Source organism: Oncorhynchus kisutch, linkage group LG2, assembly GCF_002021735.2.
Source record: "Oncorhynchus kisutch isolate 150728-3 linkage group LG2, Okis_V2, whole genome shotgun sequence".
Classification (NCBI taxonomy): domain Eukaryota; kingdom Metazoa; phylum Chordata; class Actinopteri; order Salmoniformes; family Salmonidae; genus Oncorhynchus; species Oncorhynchus kisutch.
In genome coordinates this window covers 63,455,206-63,475,377 of record NC_034175.2, presented here as the reverse complement: position 1 = coordinate 63,475,377, position 20,172 = coordinate 63,455,206, and the positions used below count along the sequence as shown (strand labels likewise).

The 20,172-nt window shown below is 42.7% G+C and overlaps 1 protein-coding gene across 1 annotated transcript in view; it reads right to left on the bottom strand.

The window, feature by feature from the left end:
* Positions 1–9,824, bottom strand: part of LOC109904903 (unconventional myosin-XVI-like) — a 139,413-nt gene extending 129,589 nt beyond the window's left edge. Inside the window, 1 exon segment of the mRNA XM_031799765.1 lies at positions 9,598–9,824. Within this exon segment, the coding sequence (XP_031655625.1) occupies positions 9,598–9,750 (153 nt within the window). The 5' untranslated portion in view covers positions 9,751–9,824.
* Between the last annotated feature and the right edge of the window lie 10,348 nt (positions 9,825–20,172).

The window sequence follows — 20,172 nt, the reverse complement described above, 5'->3', positions numbered from 1 at the left end:
CATCAATAAACATGACAATAACTACATCAATAAACACGACAATAAATACGTCAATAAACATGACATTAAATACATCAGTAAATACGTCAAAAAAGATGACAGTAAATACATCAATAAACACATCAATAAAAACATCAATAAATAAAACAATAAATACGCGAATAAATATGACGAAAAAATAAGTCAATAAACATGACAATAAATACAACAATAAATACATCAATAAACACAACAATAAACACAAAAATAAATATGTAAAAAACACATCAATAAAAACATCAATAAATAAAGCAATAAATACATCAACAAACATGGCAATAAATGTGTCAATAAACATAACAATGAATACATCAATAAATATGACAATAAATCCGTCAATATACATGACAATAAATACAATAAATATGTCAATAAAGATGACAATAAATACATCAACAAACACGACAATAAATGCGTCAGTAAACATGGCAATAAATACAACAATGAGCATGACAACAAATACATCAATAAATACATCAATAAATATATCAATTAACACAACAATAAATACATCAATAAATATCAATAAAAACATCAATAAAACCTCAGGAGGCTGAAGAAATTCGGCTTGTCACCAAAAACACTCAAACTTCTACAGATGCACAATCGAGAGCATCCTGCCGGGCTGTATCACCGCCTGGTACGGCAACTGCTCTGCCCACAACCGTAAGGCTTTCCAGAGGGTAGTGAGGTCTGCACAATGCATCACCGGGGGCAAAATACCTGCCCTCCAGGACACCTACACCACCCGATGTCACAGGAAGGCCATAAAGATCATCAAGGACAACAACCACCGGAGCCACTGCCTGTTCACCTCGCTATCATCCAGAAGGCGAGGTCAGTACAGGTGCATCAAAGCTGGGACCGAGAGACTGAAAAACAGCTTCTATCTCAAGGCCATCAGACTGTTAAACAGCCATCACTAACATTGAGTGGCTGCTGCCAACAAACTGACTCAACTCCAGCCACTTTAATAATGGGAATTGATGGAAATTGATGTAAAATATATCACTAGCCACTTTAAACAATGCTACTTAATATAATGTTTACATACCCTACATTATTCATCTCATATGTATATGTATATACTGTACTCTATCATCTACTGCATCTTTATGTAATACATGTATCACTAGCCACTTTAAACTATGCCACTTTGTTTACATACCCTACATTACTCATCTCATATGTATATACTGTACTCGACAATATCTATTGCATCTTGCCTATGCCGTTCTGTACCATCACTCATTCATATATCTTTATGTACATATCCCTTTACATTTGTGTGTTTCAGGTAGTAGTTTTGGAATTGTTAGGTTAGATTACTCGTTGGTTATTACTGCATTGTCGGAACTAGAAGCACAAGCATTTCACTACACTCACATTAACATCTGCTAACCATGTGTATGTGACAAATACATTTGATTTGATTTGATTTAAAAGTGGCAATAAATACATCAATAAACATGACAATAAATATGCCAACAAACATGACAATAAACATGACAATAAACATAACAATAAATACATCAATAAACATGACAATAAATATGCCAACAAACATGACAATAAACATGACAATAAACATAACAATAAATACATCAATAAACATGACAATAAATATGCCAACAAACATGACAATAAACATGACAATAAACATAACAATAAATACATCAATAAACATGACAATAAATATGCCAACAAACATGACAATAAACATGACAATAAACAAAACAATAAATACATCAGTAAACATGACAATAAACATAACAATAAATACATCAATAAACATGACAATAAATACGCCAATAAACATGACAATAAACATGACAAACATGACAATAAATACGTCAATAAACATGACAATAAACATAACAATAAATACATCAATAAACACGACAATAAATACATCAATAAAGATGAAAATAAATACGTCAACAAACATGACAATGAAGATGACAATAAATACATCAATAAATACATCAATAAATACATCAATAAAAGTGGCAATAAATACATCAATAAACATGACAATAAATATGCCAATAAACATGACAATAAACATAACAATAAATACATAAATACACATGACAATAAATACATCAATAAACATGACAATAAATACGTCAATAAACATTAAAATAAACATGACAAACATGACAATAAATACGTCAATAAACATGACAATAAACATAACAATAAATACCTCAATAAAAACAACAATAAATACATCAATGAAGATGAAGATAAATACGTCAACAAACGTGCCAATAAATATGACAATAAACAAGTCAATAAATACATCAATAAACATACAATAATTACATAAATAAATACACCAATAAATACATAAATAAACAAAAATAAACATGACAATAAATACGTCAATAAACACAACAATAAATATGACAGTAAACACAACAATGAATTTGTCAATAAACACAACAGTAAACACGTCAATAAACACGACAATAAACATGTCTATAAACACTTCAATAAACACTATTATAAGAACTCTTTTTTTAAATCTCCACCGTTGCAGTCGAATGGACATGCTCATTCCCAAATATGCACTCCTGGGAGCGTGGGCGCTTTGGCAACCTCTGCCGACCCCCTCAAGATCAGGAAAGTGTGATACAGGTAAGAAACCTGCTGGTAAAACCAAGTACATGCTATTTTACAAATCATGTAATAATGTAACTGATGATTTGTGCATAAGTACGTTAGATGGTTCCCTCATTGATCGTGTCCCTGCCTATAAATATCTGGGGATCTGAATTGACGGAAATATATCTTTTAAAAAGCATGTTGACGAGTTAGTCAAGAAATTAAGAATTAAGTTGGGCTTCTTCTATAGGGATAGATCCCTTCATTAAATAGCAGAAAACATAATTAATTCCTGTTATAGATTATGGTGATATTATATACATGAATGCAGCTACCAGTGTTTTGAAGCCCTTGGACACAATGTATCACAGCACACTTTGTTTGATAACATCTGACAGTTTTGACACCACTGCATCCTTCATCATAAAGTTGGTTGGACTTTGCTAAAACCACGTAGGTCACTTCATTATTCTGTTTTGCTTATAAAGCCTTACTCAATAAACTACAAATTTACTTAACATCATTGTTGAAATATAGAAACTCAGATTACAACACTAGATCACAGGGTTGGTTAATGCTGGAGACTCCACGTGTATCCACAGAGTTAGTTAATTGCTGGAGACTCCACGTGTATCCACAGAGTTGGTTAATGCTGGACACTCCACGTGTATCCACAGAGTTGGTTAATGCTGGAGACTCCACGTGTATCCACAGAGTTGGTTAATGCTGGAGACTCCACGTGTATCCACAGAGTTGGTTAATGACGGAGACTCCACGTGTATCCACAGAGTTGGTTAATGACGGAGACTCCACGTGTATCCACAGAGTTGGTTAATGCCGGAGATCCACGTGTATCCACAGAGTTGGTTAATGACGGAGACTCCACGTGTATCCACAGAGTTGGTTAATGATGGAGACTTCACGTGTATCCACAGAGTTGGTTAATGCTGGAGACTCCACGTGTATCCACAGAGTTGGTTAATGACGGAGACTCCAAGTGTATCCACAGAGTTGGTTAATGACGGAGACTCCACGTGTATCCATAGAGTTGGTTAATGACGGAGACTTCACATGTATCCACAGAGTTGGTTAATGACGGAGACTCCACGTGTATCCACAGAGTTGGTTAATGACGGAGACTTCACGTGTATCCACAGAGTTGGTTAATGACGGAGACTTCACGTGTATCCACAGAGTTGGTTAATGCTGGAGACTCCACGTGTATCCACAGAGTTGGTTAATGACGGAGACTCCACCTGTATCCACAGAGTTGGGTAAATCTGCCTTTTCCTACCAGCCCTATCATGGCGAATAATCTCCAAGTAACGTTTCAGTTGGATGTGGTGTTGTCTCTGGGTCAGTTTAGGAGAAAGACTCGTGATTTTATATTGATTCATGTGTTTGTTTTGTTTGATTATTTATACAGTGCCTTGCGAAAGTATTCGGCCCCCTTGAACTTTGCGACCTTTTGCCACATTTCAGGCTTCAAACATAAAGATATAAAACTGTATTTTTTTGTGAAGAATCAACAACAAGTGGGACACAATCATGAAGTGGAACGACATTTATTGGATATTTCAAACTTTTTTAACAAATCAAAAACTGAAAAATGGTGCGTGCAAAATTATTCAGCCCCTTTACTTTCAGTGCAGCAAACTCTCTCCGGAAGTTCAGTGAGGATCTCTGAATGATCCAATGTTGACCTAAATGACTAATGATGATAAATACAATCCACCTGTGTGTAATCAAGTCTCCGTATAAATGCACCTGCAATGTGATAGTCTCAGAGGTCTGTTAAAAGCGCAGAGAGCATCATCAAGAACAAGGAACACACCAGGCAGGTCCGAGATACTGTTGTGAAGAAGTTTAAAGCCGGATTTGGATACAAAAATATTTCCCAAGCTTTAAACATCCCAAGGAGCACTGTGCAGGCAATAATATTGAAATGGTAGGAGTATCAGACCACTGCAAATCTACCAAGACCTGGCCGTCCCTCTAAACTTTCAGCTCATACAAGGAGAAGACTGATCAGAGATGCAGCCAAGAGGCCCATGATCACTCTGGATGAATTGCAGAGATCTACAGCTGAGGTGGGAGACTCTGTCCATAGGACAACAATCAGTCGTATATTGCACAAATCTGGCCTTTATGGAAGAGTTGCAAGAAGAAAGCCATTTCTTAAAGATATCCATAAAAAGTGTTGTTTAAAGTTTGCCACAAGCCACCTGGGAGACACACCAAACATGTGGAAGAAGGTGCTCTGGTTAGATGAAACCAAAATTGAACTTTTTGGCAACAATGCAAAACGTTATGTTTGGCGTAAAAGCAACACAGCTCATCACCCTGAACACACCATCCCCACTGTCAAACATGGTGGTGGCAGCATCATGGTTTGGGCCTGCTTTTCTTCAGCAGGGACAGGGAAGATGGTTAAAATTGATGGGAAGTTGGATGGAGCCAAATACAGGACCATTCTGGAAGAAAACCTGATGGAGTCTGCAAAAGACCTGAGACTGGGACGGAGATTTGTCTTCCAACAAGACAATGATCCAAAACATAAAGCAAAATCTACAATGGAATGGTTCAAAAATAAACATATCCAGGTGTTAGAATGGCCAAGTCAAAGTCCAGACCTGAATCTAATCGAGAATCTGTGGAAAGAACTGAAAACTGCTGTTCACAAATGCTCTCCATCCAACCTCACTGAGCTCGAGCTGTTTTGCAAGGAGGAATGGGAAAAAAAATGTGTCTCTCGATGTGCAAAACTGATAGAGACATACCCCAAGTGACTTACAGCTGTAATCGCAGCAAAAAGTGGCGCTACAAAGTATTAACTTAAGGGCGCCCAATTTTTCAGTTTTTGATTTGTTAAAAAAGTTTGAAATATCCAATAAATGTCGTTCCACTTCATGATTGTGTCCCACTTGTTGTTGATTCTTCACAAAAAAATACAGTTTTATATCTTTATGTTTGAAGCCTGAAATGTGGCAAAAGGTCGCACTGTATAATATTAGCTGTTTATTTAATTTGGTGTTTTAAATTGTGTATAATTGTATTTTCTGTATTGTGACAGACAAAGCCCCTTTTCATAAATGGGAAAGCAAAATCTGCATGGAGGTAGACAGGTATTCTTATTTCATTTCTATGGTTCTTCTTTCTTCCTACTGTAGACCCTCAGGCTGTCTAGATACTGCTGCCAAAACGCTGTCCTCTGACAAAGATATACAGTAAACACGAACCCTTACAGCTACTACTGTACAGCTGCTAGGTGCTAGCCCTACTTCCCACAAAAGTACCTGAGCTGGCTGAATGCTAACTGCTAACCCTATGTTCTCTAGGAGGCCCTGCTGGGGCTGGATAGGATATGGTATCACTAAGATGCTAAAATGCTGCCCTGCCTGTCCTCAGGCCTGGCCTGAAAATTAATGAGCTACAAAGTCCCCTCAGACGCTGATCGAAGGTTAGTTTAGCATTTTCACTCCTAATGGTTTAGGTGAGGATGGACAAGGATAGATGATTCTAGATCAGTGCCCAAGGGGAACTTCAACCCGGAGCAAGTTAAGGACAGTCAGTGGTTATGCCAATTTGGCACAATTTATATCTGTTACTAAATTACATCCCCTCAATCTCATATAGTAGCATCAAGACCAAAACCCCAATTCCACATCCCTCGCAATGACCATCTCATTCTCCCAACTGTCATGCATCCCTCCCCCATCCTTTTGTCCTCTTCTCCAGTACCTGGGCTCAGCTGTGTACCATCCTTCCATCCCAGCAACAGGCCCAGTCATTAAAATCCCAGTCTCAGACCACCCTGCTGGGGAGCATATGGACCATTACACTGCCTTTTTCAGCCCTCTCCTCCTCCTCTTCCCTGGTTCCATCTCTATCTGCCTCTTCCACCTCACGCTCTTCATCTCTGCTTTTCTCCTCCTCCTTCTCTCTCCCTCCTCCTCTTTATTTTTCCCTGTCATATCTCCTTTTTCTATTGGCCATCCTGGCTCCTTTGCTTTCTCCTCATCTCATTGCTTCCCACTCTTCTCTGTCCTCTCTCAATCTACCCACTCTTCTCTGTCGTCTCTCAATCTACCCACTCTTCTCTGTCGTCTCTCACTCTACCCCCTATTCTCTGTCCTCTCTCAATCTACCCACTCTTCTCTGTCCTCTCTCACTCTACCCACTCTTCTCTGTCGTCTCTCACTCTACCCCCTCTTTTCTGTCCTCTCTCAATCTACCCACTCTTCTCTGTCGTCTCTCAATCTACCCACTCTTCTCTGTCCTCTCTCAATCTACCCACTCTTCTCTGTCGTCTCTCAATCTACCCACTCTTCTCTGTCGTCTCTCACTCTACCCCCTATTCTCTGTCCTCTCTCACTCTACCCACTCTTCTCTGTCGTCTCTCACTCTACCCCCTCTTTTCTGTCCTCTCTCAATCTACCCACTCTTCTCTGTCGTCTCTCAATCTACCCACTCTTCTCTGTCCTCTCTCAATCTACCCACTCTTCTCTGTCGTCTCTCAATCTACCCACTCTTCTCTGTCGTCTCTCAATCTACCCACTCTTCTCTGTCGTCTCTCAATCTACCCACTCTTCTCTGTCCTCTCTCAATCTACCCCTCTTCTCTGTCCTCTCTCAATCTACCCACTCTTCTCTGTCCTCTTTCAATCTACCCACTCTTCTCTGTCCTCTTTCAATCTACCCCCTCCTCTCCATGTCCAACAAGCCAGTCTCTCCCCCATCTGTGGCTCAGTAAAAACCAAGCTATCGGAGCCTTTTCACACACAGTTATGAGAATAGCCAGGGTGTTCCACATTGGTCTGGCTCCAGTCATTCTACAGCACCATCCTCCATGTGGAGCTATAGACCAGGCAACAGTGAAATGTGGTTACAATCAGTGGTGTAAAGTACTTAAGTACAAATACTTTGAAGTACTACTTAAGCCGTTTTTGGGGGTATCTGTACTTTACTTAACTATTTATATTTTGAACAACTTTTACTTTTACTTCAATAACGTACTTTTTAATCCACACATTTCCCTGACACACAAAAGTACTCGTTACATTTTGAATGCTTAGCAGAACAGGAAAATGGTCCAATTCACACAATTGTCAAGAGAACATCTCTGGTCATCTAATGCCTCTGATCTGGAGGATTCACTAAACACAAATGATTTGTTGGTAAATTATGTGTTGGAGTGTGCCCCCTGGCTATCTGTAAATAAAAAAAAACAAGAAAATGGTGCCATCTGGTTTGCTTAATAAGGCATTTAAAATTATTTATACTTTTACTTTTGATACTTAAGTATATTTTAGCAATTACATTTACTTTTGATACTTACGTATACTTTATACCAAATACCTTTAGACTTTTACTCAAGTAGAATTTTACTGGGTGACTTTTACTTTTCATTGAGTCATTTTCTATGAAGGAATCTTTACTTTTACTTAAGTCTGACATCAAATCAAATCAAATCAAATGTATTTATATAGCCCTTCGTACATCAGCTGATATCTCAAAGTGCTGTACAGAAACCCAGCCTAAAACCCCAAACAGCAGGCAATGCAGGTGTAGAAGCATGGGTACTTTTTCCACCACTGGTTAGAATGTGAAGAAACCAAAATGAAAACGGCTGTATGTCTCTCATATTTTCTCATAATTGCAGTCATGGATTTTGTCCATCGAACCAAAACGGCATTGATTCTCCATTATGGGATATTTATCCTTTGTGTGAGTGTCGCGTGTCTGTGTGTATCTGTGCGTATATCTGTGTAGTACATTTAGGCTGGCTCTTAGTAGTTCTATTCATCCCCCATCCCTGGGTCTTGTCCCTGGCAACAGCAGACAATGAGTCTCCTGGGACACCTTCCAGACACCAGACCCTGGCCAGAGCTCACACACTCCACTCACACATCAGCCACTAGCCCACAATACAGGACAGAGAGGGGTGGGGGACTGACTCAAAGAGGGTACCAACCCTATAACCGCCACTAGCAGCGACCAGTGCCTGGCTGGGCAACAGAGACAGATAAACAGGACAACCACCCATGTACCAGTCACGTGCAATAACACAGGTCCAGTAACTGGTCTGCAGGGCTGGAGGAGTGGACGATTGGAAGAGTGGAGGAGTGGAGAGGAGGAGGGGTGGAGGGGTGGAGAGTGGAGAGGTGGAGGGGTGGAGGGGTTGAGGAGTGGAGGTGTGGAGGGGTGGAGGAGTGGAGGAGTGGAGGGGTTGAGGAGTGGAGGGGAGTGGAGAGGTGGAGAGTGGAGAGGTGGAGGGGTGGAGGAGTGGAGGGGTTGAGGAGTGGAGGTGTGGAGGGGTTGAGGAGTGGAGGTGTGGAGGGGTGGAGAGTGGAGAGGTGGAGGGGTGGAGGAGTGGAGGGGTTGAGGAGTGGAGGTGTGGAGGGGTGGAGGAGTGGAGAGGTGGAGGAGTAGAGGGGTGGAAGAGTGGAGGGGTGGAGGAGTGGAGGAGTGGAGGGGTTGAGGAGTGGAAGGGTGGAGAGGTGGAGAGTGGAGAGGTGGAGGGGTGGAGGAGTGGAGGGGTTGAGGAGTGGAGGTGTGGAGGGGTTGAGGAGTGGAGGTGTGGAGGGGTTGAGGAGTGGAGGAGTGGAGGAGTGGAGGGGTGGAGGAGTGGAGGGGTTGAGGAGTGGAGGGGTGGAGAGGTGGAGAGTGGAGAGGTGTAGGGGTGGAGGAGTGGAGGAGTTGAGGAGTGTATGTGTGGAGGGGTGGAGGGGTTGAGGAGTGGAGGTGTGGAGAGGTGGAGGTGTGGAGAGGTGGAGGGATGAAGGGTGCTGGTTTCCCTCCTCAACTCTGGATCTGGGGACAGTCAGGGGAAAGACTGCCCAGTGTGCAAGCTGTCATCTCACGATCAATAGATCACTCCAATGGTATGTAAGTGTGTCCATGTGTGTGTCCGTGTGTGTGTGTTTGCGTGTGTGTGTGTTCTACCTACATATATCTGGTCGTTGCCAAAGCGTTTCTGCATCTCGTAGAGCAGGCTGCTGTCTGTGAGCTCACTGAGAGATGCCAGGTCATCATTAGGCGCCGGAGGCATCAGCTTCACCTGCAACACCACACCACACAGGTTACTATAGCAACCACACATGGACTTGGTTTCCCATACAGTAAGTGTAAACTTTTCTGCAATAGAGATGTGAAGTGTATAGCAGTAGTGAACATATTGAGTGTACACTTCGTTGTAGTGCAGATGTTGAGTGTACTTGCCTGCTCCAGTTTGCAGGGTCCTGTGGGTCCATCTAGACCGTTGTCCTGTGAAGGATATCTGCTCAGCCCCCCTCCCAACTCCCTGAACATGGCACACTTCTCCAACAGACTGTCCCTCTTAGAGAGGGGCATGGACAGGGGGGTCCTACAGGGTTGGGCAGGAGGTACAATTATTACTAAGCGAATCATTTGCTTTTGAATACTGATACGGAAACATCTTTAACTATATTGTATGGCCTTAGGCACTGCATTGCAGTTGCTAGCTGTGCCACTAGAGATCCTGGTTCGAGTCCAGGCTCTGTCGCAGACAGCCGTGACCGGGAGACCATGGGGCGGCGCACAATTGGCCCAGCGTCGTCCGGGTTAGGGGAGGGTTTGGCCGGCAGGGATGTTCTTGTCCCATTGCACTCTAGCAACTCCTGTGACCGGCCGGGCGCATGCACGCTGACACGGTCACCAGGTGTACGGCATTTCCACCGACACATTGGTGCGGCTGGCTTCTGGGTTAGGTGGGCATTGTGTCAAGAAGCAGTGCGGCAGTGCGGCAGCAGTGTGGTTGGGTTGTGTTTCGGAGGACGCACGGCTCTCGACCTTCGCCTCTCCCAAGTACGTACAGGAGTTGCAGCAATGAGACAAGACTATAACTACCAATTGGATACCATGAAATTGGGGAGAAAAAGGGGTAAAAAGTAGAAGAAAAACAATACTACTATAATGTGTGCGTAATATAGATAAGTGAGGTAATTTGATCATTTGATGAATTGATCGTCAAACTCACAGGTTCTTGACGGGGATGGTATGGTCGTGTTCGCCTCCATCGTAGCGTTTGTCTGTAGGGGCCGGTGGAACAGAGGGGTCCTTCAGTCTCTCTACCCAGCATTCCTCTGCTCTCAGCAGCATGTTCATGATGGGGTCGGATGCTGCTATGCCTGGAACCAGGACAGGGAACACAGCAGGTTAAGAGAATAACCACTAAGGGTTAACAATGAGAAAGACTGTCTGTCAGACTGTTACAAATGTATTAGTAAGCATTATAAATCAGGTAGTTTAAGTCCTGGATGCTGATTGGCTGAAACAGCATTTTAGCTGTGTGTATATCAGACAATATGACGCAAAAATACTTGTTTACTGTTCTATTTATGTTGGTAGCAATAAGGCCCCTCAGGCATTTGTGGTATATTGCCAATATACCACACGCCCTCTGAACTTATTGCTTATTAACTACAGTATAGTGGTCAGGAGACGTTGTAGTTACTGATGGGTACTTTCAGTACTTTCAATGCTAGAGCGCTTGAAATTAGCCTCTATCTAGCTGCAAAGGTATAGAATGTTGCATAGACATTTATGTTGAACACCAGCCAATTATTGAAACACATAAAATGTTCTCCAAGATCAATACTCTGAACATTAATGACAAGTTAAATAGACCACACTATTCAAAGGGACTTAAATGATTTAAATCATTCTAGGCTAATTCACCAAGGGCCTCATCCAAACCCATCCATATAGATGTGCCAGTGCTGAGACAGAGTGTGAACCCCACTGAGGATCGATCCATCTGAGCTTCAGAGATGGGGGGAGTTACGATCCCCTCCATCTGAGCTTCAGAGATAGGGGGAGTTACGATCCCCTCCATCTGAGCTTCAGAGATAGGGGGAGTTAAGATCCCCTCCATCTGAGCTTCAGAGATAGGGGGAGTTAAGATCCCCTCCATCTGAGCTTCAGAGATTGGGGGAGTTACGATCCCCTCCATCTGAGCTTCAGAGATAGGGGGAGTTACGATCCCCTCCATCTGAGCTTCAGAGATAGGGGGAGTTAAGATCCCCTCCATCTGAGCTTCAGAGATAGGGGGAGTTAAGATCCCCTCCATCTGAGCTTCAGAGATTGGGGGAGTTACGATCCCCTCCATCTGAGCTTCAGAGATAGTGGGAGTTAAGATCCCCTCCATCTGAGCTTCAGAGATAGGGGGAGTTAAGATCCCCTCCATCTGAGCTTCAGAGATTGGGGGAGTTACGATCCCCTCCATCTGAGCTTCAGAGATAGGGGGAGTTACGATCCCCTCCATCTGAGCTTCAGAGATAGGGGGAGTTAAGATCCTCTCCATCTGATCTTCAGAGATAGGGGGAGTTACGATCCCCTCCATCTGAGCTTCAGAGATTGGGGGAGTTACGATCCCCTCCATCTGAGCTTCAGAGATAGGGGGAGTTACGATCCCTTCCATCTGAGCTTCAGAGATAGGGGGAGTTACGATCCCCTCCATCTGAGCTTCAGAGATTGGGGGAGTTACGATCCCCTCCATCTGAGCTTCAGAGATTGGGGGAGTTACGATCCCCTCCATCTGAGCTTCAGAGATTGGGGGAGTTACGATCCCCTCCATCTGAGCTTCAGAGATTGGGGGAGTTACGATCCCCTCCATCTGTGCTTCAGAGATAGGGGGAGTTACGATCCCCTCCATCTGAGCTTCAGAGATTGGGGGAGTTACGATCCCCTCCATCTGAGCTTCAGAGATAGGGGGAGTTACGATCCCCTCCATCTGAGCTTCAGAGATAGGGGGAGTTACGATCCCCTCCATCTGAGCTTCAGAGATAGGGGGAGTTACGATCCCCTCCATCTGAGCTTCAGAGATAGGGGGAGTTACGATCCCCTCCATCTGAGCTTCAGAGATAGGGGGAGTTACGATCCCCTCCATCTGAGCTTCAGAGATAGGGGGAGTTACGATCTCCTCCATCTGTAATGAGCTCTAAAAGGCCACAGGGGAGGGATACAGCTTTATCCTCTTTTCTTTCATACAGTGACAACACTTCTCTCTCTCTGTCTCTTGCACACACACATCAGGTGGAGTCTAAGCGAAAACGACAGGATTATGTCTCCCTGTGGTGTCACATCTATCCCTGAGTTAAACCTACATGTTAGAATGGACTATTAATTACTGCTAGAGAAGGTTTCTGATTCCGCTATTTGGATGAGGAGTGCAATAGGCTGCAGTAGGCCTATCTCCCACTATGATGGAGAGGTTGACATGGAGAGCACCAGTCTCTCACCTCCTTTCCCTCTGCATCCACATCTGGGGTGGATGCAGAGGGAACGCTTTAGACAGTCTTTACATTATGCACTACAATAACAAAGTTCTACTTGTTATTCTCCGGGGGTTTCAAAGGCAGTGCACTTCAGCATTGCTGTGGCATTTGTTGCATTGCATTTGGTTATTAACTAGCAACTCTTGCAACTCTGTATGCTGTCCAGCCAAAGAAAACCAACTCTATTTTCCCCTGTGGATTTCATGCCTGTGCTGTTGAGGCAGGGAGCCCAGGGGAATAGACAGGTTAGCATCCCTAACAGCAGGAGAGTGTCTGACAACAGATACTTCGCTGCAGACAGATGAAACAGAAGCTCATAGATCCTGTGTGTTACCGCAAACAGCGACAACTCTCTCTCTCTCAACTCCTCACACGCATACGCAGGCATGCACACACACAAACACGCGGGCGCACACAAACTGTACAAACAAAAACTCATACACACACACAATGCATACGCACACACACAATGATGCATACAGACACAGACATGCACATGAAATGAGAAGGAATCCTGTTAGTGCTTCTATAAATAAATGAAAGATAATGTACTTGAGTAATGGTATTCTAGCTTCATACCCACTATGGAATTAATCAAATCAGCGCCAATGAGCTGTTCTCTCAGTGTGTATGTGTATGTGTTTGTGTGTCCAAATATACGATCTGGCAGAGTGTGGAGTGTTAATTTTATGTTTGGTTAATGGGGAAGGACATGGACACACACACACACACACACACACACACACACACACACACACACACACACACACACACACACACCATATCATATGGAATTGTTTTAAGATGGTCATACAATGGATTATTTATCACATCTGATTACCCCTGTAGGTGTAAAACAGGTTGAATAAAAATAAGTCATAGAAAATATTGATTTTGGCCATTACAACTAAAGCCCATAGAAACGCACAGAATAACACATTCATACATGGCAAATAGGACAGTCTAAAAAATAAGTCATAAGAAACAACATTTTGAAGTGTCTGTTCTAAGTCTACAAGATACAGTTAAAGTCGGAAGTTTACATACACCTTAGCCAAATACATTTAAACTCAGTTTTTAACAATTCCTGACATTTAATCCTAGTAAAAATCCCCTGTCTTAGGTCAGTTAGGATCACCACTTTATTTTAAGAATGTGAAATGTCAGATTAATAGTAGAGAGAATGATTTATTTCAGCTTTTATTTCTTTCATCACATTCCCAGTGGGTCAGACGTTTACATACACTCAATTAGTATTTGGTAGCATTGCCTTTAAATAGTTTCACTTGGGTCAATGTCACACCCTGACCATAGAGAGCTTTTATTCTCTATGTTGGATAGGTCGCGTGTGATTTACCGTCCCTGAGGTGCGTGTCATCAGCCCGGGGCCACCTGTACCAGTCCCACGCAGCAGGGCTCAAGTGCGCCTCCACAGTCCAGTACGTCCTGTGCCTCCTCCCCGCACTCGCCCTGAGGTGCGTGTTATCAGCTCGGGGCCACCTGTACCGGTCCCACGCACCAGGCCTCCAGTTCGCCTCCACAGTCCAGAGCTTCCAGCGACAGTTCCCAGTCTAGAGCTTCCAGCGACGTTTCACAGTCCGGAACCTCCGGTTGATGAACCACGGTCCCGAGTCCCTGGAGACGATCTACGGTCCGGAGTCCCCGGCGACGATCTACGGTCCGGTTCCTCTGGCGACGATCCACGGTCCAGTTCCTCCGGCAACGAGCCACAGTCCAGTTCCTCCGATGAAGTGTCCACGAGCAGAGTGGGTACTTCGCCCCGCACCGGAGCCGCCCCCCTTGATGTTAGATGCCCACCCGGACCCTCGCCTATTGAGTCAGGTTTTGCGGCCGGAGTCCGCACCTTTGGGGGGGGGGGGGGGGGGGGGGGGGTACTGTCACGCCCTGACCATAGAGAGCTTTTAATCTCCATGATGGTTAGGTCGGGGTGTGATTTAAGGGTGGGTTATCTAGGTGAATTATATTTCTATGTTGGACTAGTATGGTTCCCAATCAGAGGCAGCTGTTTATCGTTGTCTCTGATTGGGGATCATATTTAGGTAGCCATTTCCCATTGTGCTTTGTGGGATCTTGACTATAGATATTTGCCTGTTCGCACTATTATTTAGCTTCACGTTTTGTAAGGTATTTTGTTGTTTTTGTTTGGTGTTCATTTAACGCTGCACCTTGGTCCACTCATTTCGACGAGCATGACAGTCAGACGTTTCGGGTAGTCTTCCACAACCTTCCCACAATAAGTTGGGTGAATTTTGGCCCATTCCTCCTGACAGAGCTGGTGTAACTGAGTCAGGTTTGTAGGCCTCCTTGCTCGCACACACTTTTTCAGTTCTGACCATAAATGTTCTATAGGACTGAGGTCAGGGCTTTGTGATGGCCACTCCAATACCTTGACTTTGTTGTCCTTAAGCCATTTTGCCACAACTTTGGAAGTATGCTTGGGGTCACTGTCCATTTGGAAGACCCATTTACGACCAAGCTGTAACTTCCTGACTGATGTCTTGAGATGTTGCTTCAAAATGTCCAGATAGTTTTCTTTCCTCATGATGCCATCTATTTTGTGAATTGCACCAGTCCCCCACACAACATGATGCTGCCACCCCGTGCTTCACGGTTGGGATGGTGTCTTTGGCTTGCAAGCATCCGGCTTTTTCCTCCAAACATAACGATGGTCATTATGGCCAAACAGTTCTATTTTTGTTTCATCAGACCAGAAGACATTTCTCCAAAAAGTACAATCATTGTCCCCATGTGCAAACCATAGTCTGTCTTTTTTATGGCAGTTTTGGAGCAGTGGCTTCTTCCTTACTGAGCTGCCTTTCAGGTTATGTCGATATAGGACTCGTTTTACTGTGAATATAAATACTTTTGTACCCGTTTCCTCCAGCATCTTCACAAGGTCCTTTGCTATTTTTCTGGGATTGATTTGCACTTTTCGCACCAAAGTATGTTCATCTCTCTCCTTCCTGAGCGGCATGACGGCTGCGCGGTCCCATGGTGTTTATACTTGCGTACTATGGTTTGTACAGATGAACGTGGTACCTTCAGGCGTTTGGAAATTGCTCCTAAGGATGAACCAGACTTGTGGAGGTCTACAATTTCTTTCTGAGGTTGGCTGATTTCTTTTGATTTTCCAATGATGTCAAGCAAAGAGGCACTGAGTTTGAAGGTAAGTCTTGAAATAAATCCACAGGTACACCTCCAATTGACTCAAATGATGTCAATTAGCCTATCAGAAGCTTGTAAAGCCATGACATAATTTTCTGTAATTTTCCAAGCTGTTTAAAGGCACAGTCAATTTAGTATATGTACACTTCTGACCTACTGGAATTGTGATACAGTGAATTAAATGTGAAATAATCTGTAAACAATTGATGGAGAAATTACTTGTGTCATGCACAAAGTAGATGTCCTAACAAGAAATGTGTGGAGTGGTTGAAAAACGAGTTTTAATGACTCCAACCTAAGTGTATGTACAGTATAGTTGATTTCGGTTTACATACACTTATGTTGCGGTCATGAAAACTCATTTGACAAACATCACTCTGTGAACTTTCACCACAGATGAGGAAGAGCAACCCTGGCGGACTGAGACGCATTCAATGCAATAAAACACGTTTCTAGTTTAAACTGACAGATTTTGCAGACTTTTTTTAATGTAACTTAGATATACGCATCGGTGCGTCATTCGACTCTAGTGGGTTATCTGAGTGACCACTGGAACAGTAGGCTATGTAGATAACTCAGCTGGACCAATCGAAAGCCATCTATTTGCTTCATTACAACCTGCCTAGCGTATATGTGTGTGTGTGTGTGTGTGTGTGTGTGTGTGTGTGTGTGTGTGTGTGTGTGTGTGTGTGTGTGTGTGTGTGTGTGTGTGTGTGTGTGTGTGTGTGTGTGTGTGTGTGTGTGTGTGTGTGTGTGTGTGTGTCACTGTATTATACCTGAGGGCTTGTCTTGGTTGCAGTTTAGGAGAGTTGGATCTGCTCTGTGCTTCAGCAGCTGGCTAACGATGCTTGTCTGCAAGGAGAGACGGACAGACATAGACACACACCTTCATTATTACACAGAGAATAACATATCCATATCTACAAAACAGTTGTCTGATATGTAGCTGATACCATATCCATATCTACAAAACAGTTGTCTGATATGTAGCTGATACCATATCCATATCTACAAAACAGTTGTCTGATATGTAGCTGATACCATATCCATATCTACAAAACAGTTGTCTGATATGTAGCTCTGATACCATATCCATATCTACAAAACAGTTGTCTGATATGTAGCTCTGATACCATATCCATATCTACAAAACAGTTGTCTGATATGTAGCTGATACCATATCCATATCTACAAAACAGTTGTCTGATATGTAGCTGATACCATATCCATATCTACAAAACAGTTGTCTGAGATGTAGATGATACTATATCCATATCTACAAAACAGTTGTCTGATATGTAGCTGATACTATATCCATATCTACAAAACAGTTGTCTGAGATGTAGATGATACTATATCCATATCTACAAAACAGTTGTCTGATATGTAGCTCTGATACCATATCCATATCTACAAAACAGTTGTCTGATATGTAGCTCTGATACCATATCCATATCTACAAAACAGTTGTCTGATATGTAGCTGATACCATATCCATATCTACAAAACAGTTGTCTGATATGTAGCTGATACCATATCCATATCTACAAACCAGTTGTCTGATATGTAGCTGATACCATATCCATATCTACAAAACAGTTGTCTGATATGTAGCTGATACTATATCAATATCTACAAAACAGTTGTCTGATATGTAGCTGATACCATATCCATATCTACAAAACAGTTGTCTGATATGTAGCTGATACTATATCAATATCTACAAAACAGTTGTCTGATATGTAGCTGATACCATATCCATATCTACAAAACAGTTGTCTGATATGTAGCTGATACCATATCCATATCTACAAAACAGTTGTCTGATATGTAGCTGATACCATATCCATATCTACAAAACAGTTGTCTGATATGTAGCTGATACCATATCCATATCTACAAAACAGTTGTCTGATATGTAGCTGATACCATATCCATATCTACAAAACAGTTGTCTGATATGTAGCTCTGATACCATATCCATATCTACAAAACAGTTGTCTGATATGTAGCTGATACCATATCCATATCTACAAAACAGTTGTCTGATATGTAGCTCTGATACCATATCCATATCTACAAAACAGTTGATATGCTGTGGATGTCTTCCTCTCTGCATGATGATGAGGTGTAAAGGATGGGTTCCTCTCTGCATGATGATGAGGTATAAAGGATGGGTTCCTCTCTGCATGATGATGATGTATAAAGGATGGGTTCCTCTCTGTATGATGATGATGTGTGAAGGATGGGTTCCTCTCTGCATAATGATGAGGTGTAAAGGATGGGTTCCTCTCTGCATGATGATGAGGTGTAAAGGATGGGTTCCTCTCTGCATGATGATGAGGTGTGAAGGATGGGTTCCTCTCTGCATGATGATGAGGTGTGAAGGATGGGTTCCTCTCTGCATGATGATGAGGTGTAAAGGATGGGTTCCTCTCTGCATGATGATGTGTAAAGGATGGGTTCCTCTCTGCATGATGATGAGGTGTAAAGGATGGGTTACTCTCTGCATGATGATGAGGTGCAAAGGATGGGTTTCACACTGCATGATGATGTATATAGACTTTCTTTTTTGCTATTGTGTTATTGACTGTAGGCTTGTTTATTACATGTGTAACTCTGTGTTGTTGTTTCTCTCACACTGCTTTGCTTTATCTTGGCCAGGTTGCAGTTGTAAATCAGAACTTGTTCTCAACTAGCTTACCTGGTTAAATAAAGGTGACATATATACATTTTTTAAATGTGTATGATATTTATATATGCATGATGATGTGTAAAGGATGGCATGCCTGAGGCAGTGTGTGAGAGATCATCTATCAATACTTGATACACACATCACAATGAGGTGAGAACGACTGAGATCTATTCAGACACTCTCTATGCTAGATCTATTCAGACATGCTTATCCATTGGTTTGACAGTAAACACGTCATAGCTCTGTGCTATATTGCATTGCTACAGTAAACTCTCCTCTCATCAACTCCCTCTCTGTACTAGGAGAAGAGGTAAATGCCAGTGTTTTATCCTCAGTAAAGATGATATGGGGATGCCAACACTGATTGAAAGGCATGATAGCAAGAGATACAGTAGATACAGTGAGAGAGAGAGAGAGAGAGAGAGAGAGAGAGAGAGAGAGAGAGATACTCCACTCCAAACTTTATACATACACCCCCACCACTGTAATGACCACCTGTCTGGCATCTGATAAGGATCAGGGAAAGGTCAGGGAGACGTGAGAGCTAGCGAAGGAGAAAAATAAGCCTAATTAACCTAATTAACCTAATTAGGCTATCGTCCATGGGCTTAGAGGGAGAGTTGTTTACGCAGGATAGTGAAATATTAGCCTGTTATGTGTGTCAGTGAAATACCAGTTCTATGGTTACAGGGATCGCTGAGTTTACTGCATGATTGTATGAGCTAACGTTGCTGTGACTGAAGCAAACAGCAACTTGCAACAGTAGTGACCCATAAACAACTGAACACCATATTACTGACCCCCATACAGTTACTAATAGACAGCAGTGGTGGAATAGACAGCAGTGGTGGAATCAAGAGATAAATGCAACCTAATTGTAGGCTACATATTTAGTTTTTAATTAGTTAACCTAGCCTAATTCCATAACCATTTTATTTAACCTATAAACATACTTGTAATATAAAGTGTTTCAGAGACGGTGCGATGAGGCTGTCACCTGCTCTCTGAATGTGCCTGTTGATGATAACGCTGAGCAGGTTCATTATCGTGTCTAGTTTGTATGCAGTGCCAGACCCAGCCTCCAGTGAAGTGGGTAGGGACTGTAATCAAGTGTGGAGTGCTAAGGAGACTTAGCACGGCAGAGGAAGTCTCTGTCACCATGTACTCAAATGCACTTACAGTATGTATACACTCATAAACAAAGGCTAGCACACACAAGTCATTGCATGGGTGATTTTCTTATTAGAGCGGACATTTGGTGATGTCCCTGACCCCGATCTATTTACCCAACACTTTCACCCCGATCCTTGAGGGAGGAAAACCTGACATTCCTGCCTACAAACAC